Source organism: Tachysurus vachellii, chromosome 5 (genome assembly GCF_030014155.1).
Source record: "Tachysurus vachellii isolate PV-2020 chromosome 5, HZAU_Pvac_v1, whole genome shotgun sequence".
Lineage (NCBI taxonomy): Eukaryota > Metazoa > Chordata > Actinopteri > Siluriformes > Bagridae > Tachysurus > Tachysurus vachellii.
Genome location: NC_083464.1, coordinates 11,669,588 through 11,680,000, shown reverse-complemented (window position 1 = coordinate 11,680,000; position 10,413 = coordinate 11,669,588). Strand labels below are relative to the sequence as shown.

Sequence of the window (10,413 nt, the reverse complement as noted above, 5' to 3'; positions counted from 1 at the left end):
GCACATTGATGATGTCAGTATGTTTGCCGAACTAAAGCAGTGAAACGGCACAATCTAGTGCAGTGGGTTAGTCAACTCCCCAAACACACTTTCATAAGTAAGGACGTTTCGGTTCACAGTTGTCCCGAGCCTTTGTGTGAAAATGGACACTTATTTAAGGAGCTGTCGGGACGTGCTGAAGGTAAGGACACGTGTTAATGACGCTATTCTCTCACGTTATAGTTGTTGACTTCTTCATGTCAGTTTGTGGTCCACACACACCGCATGTTTAATCTCACGGTGAACAGGCTGGAGTTAATGTTAGACAGCTGTGGCCTGATTTAAACCAGCAGAACAGTGGAACTGGAGAACCAAGAGCGTCGAGGTGTGTGTGTGTGTGTGTGTGTGTGTGTGTGTGTGTGTGTGAGTGAGAGAGTGTGTGTGAGTGAGTGAGATGGTCTGTCTGTCTGTGTCTCTCTGTCTGCCTGCCTGTCTGTCTTTGTCTGTCTGTGTCTCTCTCTCTGTCTGTCTGTCTCCCTCCCTGTCTGTCTGTCTGTCTGTCTCCCTGTCTGTCTGTCTGTCTCTCTGTCTGTCTCTGTCTGTTTATCTCTCTCGCTCTCCCTCTGTCTGGTTTTGTAAATAAACATATCTGTGAGTAGACACACCCACCCCCAACCCCACACAAACACACACACTTGTGTAAGAGCAAAGTTCTAAAGCAGTGGTTCTCATAGAGGGTTCCCAAAGGGGTTACTGAGATTTTTAGTTTGTTACACTAGTGGAAAATCACAATTGAACGAACAAATTGTGTTATTGAGTTCTTATTAGCCTGTTGTTTGGTCAAATGTAGGCCTTATTATAATAATAATAATAAATAATAATATTATTAACAATAACTAGGGATGTGGTAGCCTCGTGATTAAGGTGCTGGATTACTGATCAGAAGGTCATGAGTTTGAATTCCAGGTACACCAAGCTGCCGCTGCTGGGCCCCTGAGCAAGGCCCTTAACCCTCAGTTGCTCAGTTGTATGCATTTAAATAAATTGTAAGACACTCTGGATAAGTTTGTCTGCTAAATGACAAATGTAAATAATGTTGACTTGAACCTAATGTCTACTAATTGGCTCTAATAAGTAGCCTATTGTGTACATTCAAATAATGAGCTTAACATGCCAATAGGTGGATTGTGTTCATTAACAAATATGTACTGTGCGGCTTAGTTGAATTTAGAATTAACACCAAGTTTTATGCAGAAACAGTAAATGAATAGTGCTCATTTCCCATGCATGTCAAAGCTGCACCCGCTGGTGATTATTTACACAGGCTGAACAGAAAGCATTCATATTGTGAAATCAGTGGTGAGTAAAGCAAACAGTAAGCCAGATGTCAGTGGAGACAGATATCTTGTCTGTAGTTCTTATTTAAATGTTTTTTGTTTTGTTTTTTTTGGACAGCTGGATGATTTCTGTGCTATAGAAAAGGCACAACATGGCAAAAACCTTGTGGAGACCTGATCACAACACACATGTGCTTATTGAACATCCTATTATAGATTTAGTGCCAGATTGATGTTATAATAACTTTTTGGGAAGGCTCATGTCCATTCAGCCACAAGAGCATTAGTGAGATCCGGCAGGTGGATGTTTATCACAAAGGTGTTCAATGAGTTTGAGGTCAGGGCTCGGTGCTGGCTACCCGAGATCATCCACATCAAACTTGGCAAACCATGTATTTGTGGAACTTGCTTTGTGTACAGCAGAACTGTCATGCTGGAATAGGTTTGGGTACAACGCTGCAGCTTACAAAGATAATTGCGGCAATTGACAGTTGCTTTTGTTCAGTTTGGGGAAGAACCAATGAGTGTGATGTTCAGGTAACAATAAACCTTTGGTCATATTACTGTTTTCATAATATGTGTCATGTTTATGGTGACCATGCACTCTTACCCAAATGCCCTAACAAATGGGGATGAGGGAAAGAATTTCACTGTGTTGTAATCTATATGATGTTTCTTCTTATTCTTCATCTGGTTGGTTGGTTGCATCTTGTACATGGTGGCTACTAAAAGTGGAACTGTCTAGACTTTTTGTAATTTAATTTGGAGTCTTTGATTCTGATTTTGATTTAAAGTGCAAATAAGTAATTCTACTGTATTCATTATTCATTATTTTTATTTCTGTATTATGCTTTTTAGAATCATTTTTGTTTTTATAACATTTTCATCATTAGTTTTTCATCATCTGTTATTAAAATAAAATAAAAAGATAATTTTGTGCAATTTACTGTTTCAAGAGAGATTTGAAATAAATCATATAAATCATTTTCCCAATCCCAATAGCTATACTGTATTGTTTTCAGATTTGTCCAGCCACCAGTAATGGATATTACATCGTCAGTATAAAATCCAGTTTGCTCAGGTGTAACTGAATATCACCAGATTTATTAGCAGGAGTCACACCAACATGCAGAACAAGGCCAGTGTGTCTGTAAGGAATGAGTTCCAAGTAAAGGAACACGTACACACAACCTTGAGGTTAATGGTTAGGCTCAGTTTGTAGCAGGAAAAACTGACCTGAATTCATTCCTTCTAGCCTACAATTAGAGTGACAGTGAGATGAATGTAAGGCAGTGAGCATGAGCGTATTTCCATCAGCAAAAATGCATTTTTAATCCATCTCAGTATTACATTGTTATGCCTGACCTTAACCCTTTTTACTGAATATTTAAATGTATAATTTCTAAGTGATGCTTTTTCTGGACATTTTTTTTGTAATCTGCAGGTTTGTGGTGTAAAGTTTAAAGTTGATTCATTTGTCTGTTCTTGTTTTAGGCTCACATGAAGAACAGCTCTGGGCAACTCAATGTTGTGCTGGGGAATGAGGCATGTGATCTTGACTCCATGGTGTCAGCCCTCACTTTTGCCTATTTCCTTTCAAAGGTAAGACGTTTAGTAATTTGAGCTGTATTAGGAAGTACTGTACACATACACTTTCATGCAGTTCAAGCAAATCACATACAATCGTGCTTTGGTTAATTTCTGCTCAACCATCAGAATAGGGGAAAATGTGATCTTTGTGATTTGTACTATGGCATGTTTGTTAGTAAAAGGCAGACTGGCTTGATGATATCCTGGGATTTTCATGCATGACAGTCTGTAGAGTTTATGCAGAATTGTGCAACAAAGAAAAGGTGTCATGTGAGCAGCAGTTTGCAGAGGAAACACCTTGGGGTTCAGAGAGGTCAAAGGCTAATGAAAGGCTAATGACATATAGATTTATATATACGTTGACATATAGCAATGTCATAAACGTGTGCTAATATGTTAGCATTTATTTTGTTAGGTTGTGCCAAGAGAAAGTCATTCAACACTTGTGGAATCTGTGCCGGAAAGAATTGAGGCTATTTTAAGCGCAAAGGGAGGCCTTACCCAGTATTACTATAGTGTTTCTAATAAAGTTATTAGTGAGTGTGGTCTGTTTTAGTTTAACATAGGAGTTTTACCAGTCTTGGTTTAGAGTAATTGGAATGTCCAGTCTTTATCCAGAAAGGGCTGGTGTGGGTGCAGGCTGTCATTGCCTCCAAGCAGAGGTCAAACTCGTGAAAGCTAAATCAACTGGTTAAACAGGTGGAATCAGGTGTGATTCCTGCTTGATTTTAAATGAAAACCTGCACTCACACCGTCCCTTTCAAGATAAGATCGGACACCCCTGTGGTCAGATGTAACTTTGAAACTCATTGTTTGGTGCCTAGACTTTCGACTCTAGGAAAACAGCAGTGCCTGTGCTGAATATCCCACGAGCAGAATTTCCCTTGCGCTCTGACTGTGCTTTCCTGCTGAGAGAGAGCGGACTGTCTCAGGACTACCTGCTGTTCAGGGATGAACTGGATTTGCACAGCCTGCAAAATCTGGCCATCACATTAGTCGACCACAACATTCTACCCGAGTATGTTTCTTCACTACAGAATTAAAATGGTCACGTTTCCATTTCCATGTATTTTTGAATATGTTTTCATATAACATTCTCAAAAAAGGGACTAAAATTGGGTTTTAGGGTACCCTTAAGGGCAAATCTTTATTAATGTCTTTAAACAAAAACGTATTCGATGTGAACATATTATTGTTAGTATTATATTATTAGAAACTACTAACTGATAGTGTGTAGTATTTATTTTGTTGTGTTTGCAGTGTTACGTTTTAGATCATTAATGATAGCTGCTGTATCTTTTGAGGACACATTTAAATTTTTTTTTTTAATTCTGATCAAATTATACGTATCTGCTTGTTGACTTTTTCCGACAGTAAGGCAAACAACTGTTGAGGACGATCTTGAAGAAACTCACATTAATGTAGTGTCTAAAGATCAATTTTCCACAGTTGCTCAAAAGCGAGTGCCAGAGATGAAAAAGAAAAGCAAATTGTATAAATAGCTGTTAGTAGTTAAATAAATCATACAAATGGATCTACCATGTTATAGAGTCTGCAATAACAACTTAAACAGGGACTTCTTAAGGTGACTGTTTCACAAAAGCAGGTTAAAACCTCATAATGGTTGATATAAATAAGTTTAAATATGATGAGATGATATTTAGCATATCTAAAGAGTCAGAGGTGTATTATAACTTTAGACACTGCAAAGACTGCATTTTAAATTTCCTTATCTTTAAGAGAAAGAAAAGGGAGAGACTGTTGATGGAGCCACTGTTTATTATAGCTGTTAACATGAGATAATGTGATAACAGGACCAGCAACATTTGTCCCTGATGTTCTACAACACGAAGTGCTACACGACGTGGGAACTAAACAAATAAAACCTTGTGTTTAATTTAATTAATAAAGCAAAAAATAATCGTAAACTGCTTTTACCAATGGACGATAGACATTTCACAGAAATATATATATTTGTCTATACTAAGATGTCAGACTGGGAGCACCCGCACCTTAAGTGATCGTTTTCATATAACAACACTTTTTGGTTCTGCTTTACTGGCTGCCTGAAAATGTATAGATAAATTTCAGGTTTCATATAATCAATTATTGGCTACATCAGCTATGGTGTGTTCATAATACTGCTGTGAATAACAATACAGTATAAGCATGCAATAGAACTATGTGTACATATAAAATCTCCTGTGTTAAGGGCTGACAGGACACTGGAAGATGCTGTAGTAGAAGTCATTGATCATCATCGTTTAGAAAGAACCCCATCTCCTTTTTGTCCCATCACCGCAGAGACTGTGGGCTCCTGTGCCACCCTGGTTACAGAGCGCATTGTCCAGAAGGCGCCTGAGCTGCTAGACCAACAGGTGGCACAGCTCCTATATGGTAAATGTTGTTATTATTACATAGGTATTAAACATAATAATACATGATACCTAAATGCATCAGACATGAATCAGTAAAACCAATCCTGCTGAACAGTGCAGGGAATCTGCCTGCTGAAAATAGCACAAAACAAATGAGTGCTGGTTAAAACATACTAGATGCTTCACTGGCTTCAGTGCAAATAGCCAGATTGTTTGAAACATGTGAGACTCAGTACAGTCATTAAACAGTATGGCTGATTAGCAGGCTCTATGGCAGCAATTTTCAACATGGATGCTTCTGTTTACTTAGTCTGAAATCAACTGCATGAGTTTAGACTGCTTATCTTAAACACAGATCAGCTCCAAACAGACGCTCCAACTAACATCCAAGCACAAGATTTCATCTCAAAATCTCCACAATTTTGTGAACCTCTATAACCACAATTTCCAATGTTTTATGCTACTGATAATACAGACTCTAAATATTATTTCCAAATAGTATTTATATTATTTGTATTAAATGCGTTATACTTTTTGCTGTGTTTTGTCAGGAACGATTATCACTGACTGTGTTAATATGGCACCTGAAGCAGGAAAAGTCACACCCAAAGACAGCCAGTATGTCATCCTTCTAGAGAGCCGTTTTCCTAAACTCCCACCTCGCAGCATCCTCTTTCAGTCTCTACAGAATGCCAAGTTTGATGTTTCAGGTTTGTGGACAATCATGAAACATATTTGTTAAACATGAAACAATCAAGAATCAGTATTTAGAAGTAAAACGCGCCTGTTTTAAACTTCTTTGCATGACACAATTGAATTAAAATTGCCTGTTGTACCATGACTGTTGAATAAGAAATGTAAACATTTGTGTCATGTGGATCAGGCCTTACCACTGAGCAGATGTTGTTAAAAGATATGAAGACTGTATCAGGTGGAGATCTAAGACTGGCTGTCAGTGTTATCTACATGACCCTCGAGGTAAGTGATTTTACCCTGAATATCTGCCTTTGCTATTTAGTTGTACTGAATGCCAAAGAAGAATGTGTTTAGCACAATGAAATTCTCACAATGAATAGGGCTACAGCTAACAGTTCACATATTAACTATTGATGCAAAAATGCAAGACATTTCTGAACGGTTCACAAGCTTGTCTTATACAACCTGCATTTAGTTGTGAGTAAATGTGTAAATAAACTGCTGTGATAATGTGTGATTCAGTGACAATTGATGGCGTATATTTAATCCCCAAAGAAGTTTTCAGTTGTATTTAAAAAATCTGTTGTTTATTTAGGATTTCCTGCAACGTAAGAGCCTACAGCAGGAGCTTTGTGAATTCTGTCATAAGCATAACTACAATCTGGTTGTGGCCATGACCATCTCTTTCATCGACAATAAGGAGCCTTTCAGGCAGATTGCTGTTTACAGCTCCAACACACGCAACAGGGATGAGGTACCCAGAGCACATTCAGCTTAGACCCCATAACAGGACGCTGTTTTATATGGTGTTTCTCATACATGCATTTGAAATATATAAACACTGTTTCAGAATCTTTATTTCCACAGAAAAATATGTTGTAATTTATTTATGAAAAAATCCTTATATATTCTCTAATTATGATGCTTGTCAGCAGCTAGAAATTTTCTGTAGCACCACAACGAAGGCTGCACTTTTAAACTTTCTCCTCAGTGAGGAAATCTAGAGAATGCTGTGTGACGACTGTTACAAAAACCTGGATGTTAATTGGCTGTTATCTAGTGTTATAATTCAACTGAATTATGCTATGCACCAAAACAAGTCCATAAATATAGATTGTTTAATGTAAAATAAACTTTTTACTACAGTATTTTCCTGCATAGAAACTGGTAGGGAGCGAGTTTAACACTGGAGAAAACAACCTGCTAAAAGATGCTTTATGTCATACCCAGATCAACTTGTTGGATAACTACATATTACAATAAAACAGACCCACACCTAATCAAGATATACACAGAAAAAAGGAACCTATTTCATTCATAGAAATCCTGTATGAAAAAGATATTGTCAAAAATGTAATTTTTGCATGTGAAAATAATGGGATGCAACGTTTGCCTTTCTCAATAGGTAATCAAAGCACTTGAAAAAGCCAGGAACCCCCATCTGAATCTCAGTCCCATGAGCAGTCCATATACAGACATGAAGGCCTACGTTCAGGGCAACACTTTGGCCTCACGCAAGAAGGTGTTACCCATCGTTTCAGACTTCCTTAAAGAAAAAGAGAGGAAAATGGAACACCTGGAGGAGCTGGAGCTGGAGGATGAGGCCACACAAGAGCAGGGGGACTCTCAGCAGTGCTGTGAGGACAATATGATGGAAGAGGACTCTGGTGTCCCTCCAACTCCCATGAACAGTCTGGTCGAAGGCTGTCCTTTAGACAATGGTCTACCCAAAATCAACGCAGACGTGCTGGTGGAAAAAGTCAGCAAGATAATCAGTGAGGAGGACGATGATGGGCCATGATGCTACAGTAGTTTTGTTGTTGAATCTCAGCTTCTGAGGTCAGAAGTTGGCTGTTGGAGAAAACTGGTTCTTCTTGTTCAAATGTGCACAAGTATACAGCTAGCACAGGGCAGGAAACATGAAACTGCTCTTTTCTGTCCGAGGTTCATTGGAAAAGCACACGTTCCTGGTGTCTTAAATTGTGGTACTCAGTTTAATAAGTTTAAATGAAGAAGTGACGTTCAGCATTTGGACATAATTATCATGGATAATTATTTAAATGATATTGTTTCTGTAATCATTTTTGTTTATATTATTTTAGTCCAGCTGCTCATGCCATGGGTTCTTCAGCACAATCTGTTCAGCAGATTGATTAAAAAGCATTTTACTCAGGTAATAGTTTCATTATTACTGATGGTATTTCATCATGTAAAGTTTATCTAAAGGCTGCCTACATATATACCTTCAAAAATAACTTGGTTTTAAAAGAATTTGGCTATTATTCGTTCTATTATTTTTTTTATTTTTAGTATTATTTGCTGACTTGGCATTAATAAACAATCCTGAAGGGACGTATTGGGCACATTAGGTTAAAATTTTAATCTTAAAGAAACATCCTTGAATACCATTCAGTGTGTTTCTTATATTTGCAGTTTTGGTTTTATAGAAGGACATGACATTTGTTTTTAATGAGGTTAAAATCAGTCTTAGAGAAGTGCTGTTATGCGTTACACTCGCACTTAGATTTCAGTGCATGAATTATATTGCTTATTGCTTACTCAGATATGTTGAAAATCAATACTAGATATTCTGCCTCCACAAAATATCATTAGGAAGCATTTGTGTCTTAAGCTATGCCCCGATTCAGGTCAGGCGTTAGTCACGTCTATAATAGTGTATCAAGAGACATTATCTATTTTAATTTGATCTAACTGAATTGCAGCTCAACTGCTCACATGCAAAGACCTCTGCAGAGAAATTTGTGCTAAAGCCCAAAGAGTATTAATGCAAGATTCAGCATGTTCAGTGTTCAATTCAGCAAAGTTAATTTGTGCATATATGTCATCTGAATAATTAGATTTTATACATTTCATTTAAGTGGTAATGCAAAAATAAGGTACGCTGTGCAGGAATGATTTGCGTGTGTGTGTGTGTGTGTGTTGTGTGTGTTGTGTTGTGTTGTTTTCTTTTACAGTTTAATTGAAAAGCATTTGTTTTTGTTTTTTTATTGTTAAATTTAAGTGTTTAATTATTAACCAGTATTTTCAGCATGCCAAGTGATGTATTTATTCTGGTATAATTAAATGACAATTATTCTGCTGTTTATTGCTTATGATGCATCACAGGTATTCCGGCAGCTTTAGGATAAACAACATTTAATTTGTATATTTCATTAGAATTTTGAAGGATCCAACCTTAATTGCAAGGAACATGTTGACACGGCACATTATTGAGAGCCGTTTTTTCATTTTGTAGAAGTAGGAGTGGCGCTATCACCAGGATAAATATAATGCAATCACTGTGAAAAATTCTCTTTTTTTTTTTTTTTTTTTTTTTTTTTTAAAAGTAAAGAACTATATAAAAGAAGGTAACATGTAAATTACAGTTAGATGTTTTGTTCTACAGAGTGTGTGTCAGGTTCTGTATGTATTCTGTGATTTATGGGGTTGTTATTTAAATGAATGGGGAAGAATAGTTGCATTCATGTTATTAGATACACTTATAGTTTAATTTCACGTACAGTTGTACTTTTATGCAGTTATCCAGTCAGCCAATCATGTGGCAGCAGCACAAAAAATCATGCAGACACAGATCGAGACCTTCAGTTAATGTTCACATAAAAAAGTGATTGTGATTGACCAGATGGTTTGAGTACTTCAGAATCCGTTGAACTCCTGGGCATTTCCCAAACTATCAGCAGTCTCTAGAAGTGGAAAAAAATGGTGTGAAAAACATTTAGGGAGTGACAGTTCTGTGGAGAGAAACACACTGTTGATAAAAGGAAAATTTCTGGATGGCAAAAATTATATAGTAACTCAAATAAGCAGTCTTTTCTGTGCTGTGAGCAGAAAGGCATCGTAGCTTTCAGACATCTAAACTTGAGGTGGATGAGCTACAAAACAAAACAGACTCATCCAGACTTGAAGATTTTAAAAAAATCTATTTTTCCAGTCTTTAGCTGTCCAGTTTGGGTGAGTCTCTGTCCATGATTTTCCAAATTATTCTGTGCCACAGTTAAAATCAGATGACATCCTTTTTTTTTTTTAAGTTCAGATTTTTATTATGAATTAGAATTGAATCTTTTGACATGCATCTGCATGTAATACTTAGTGTGCTGCTGATGATTTGATAGCTGCATGAATGAGCACGTGTACTGTTGTTCCTAATAAAGTGGATAGTGAGTGTATGTTTTCCTGGAAGCTGGACAATCATGCACGAGTGTGTTAAGGTTTCACCTGCCTATTAATTTTAATGCCTTTCTTAATTCACGGTTCTTTAGTGTAATAAATAAATAAAACAATTGTGTTTTGCACATATGAACTTCATTGCAGTTTGGTGTGAAGAGGTGCGAATAGATTATGATGATGGCTGGTGTTAGATTTATAGTAGAATTGAGCTAAAATTGTCTATAAATTGTTATTGTTAACACTTG

At 37.0% G+C, this 10,413-nt stretch overlaps 1 protein-coding gene across 1 annotated transcript in view; it reads left to right on the top strand.

Annotated features, from left to right (window-relative positions):
* prune (prune exopolyphosphatase) overlaps positions 1-10,301 on the top strand; it is a 10,505-nt gene extending 204 nt beyond the window's left edge. The window contains exons 1-8 of the mRNA XM_060869761.1: positions 1-181; positions 2,811-2,918; positions 3,731-3,924; positions 5,119-5,303; positions 5,836-5,994; positions 6,168-6,262; positions 6,576-6,734; positions 7,386-10,301. The exon at positions 1-181 is cut by the window's left edge and continues 204 nt beyond it. Coding sequence (XP_060725744.1) covers positions 143-181; positions 2,811-2,918; positions 3,731-3,924; positions 5,119-5,303; positions 5,836-5,994; positions 6,168-6,262; positions 6,576-6,734; positions 7,386-7,781 — 1,335 coding nt within the window. The 5' untranslated portion in view covers positions 1-142 and the 3' untranslated portion in view covers positions 7,782-10,301. The remainder of the gene's footprint in view (positions 182-2,810; positions 2,919-3,730; positions 3,925-5,118; positions 5,304-5,835; positions 5,995-6,167; positions 6,263-6,575; positions 6,735-7,385) is intronic.
* The last annotated feature ends 112 nt before the right edge of the window (positions 10,302-10,413 follow it).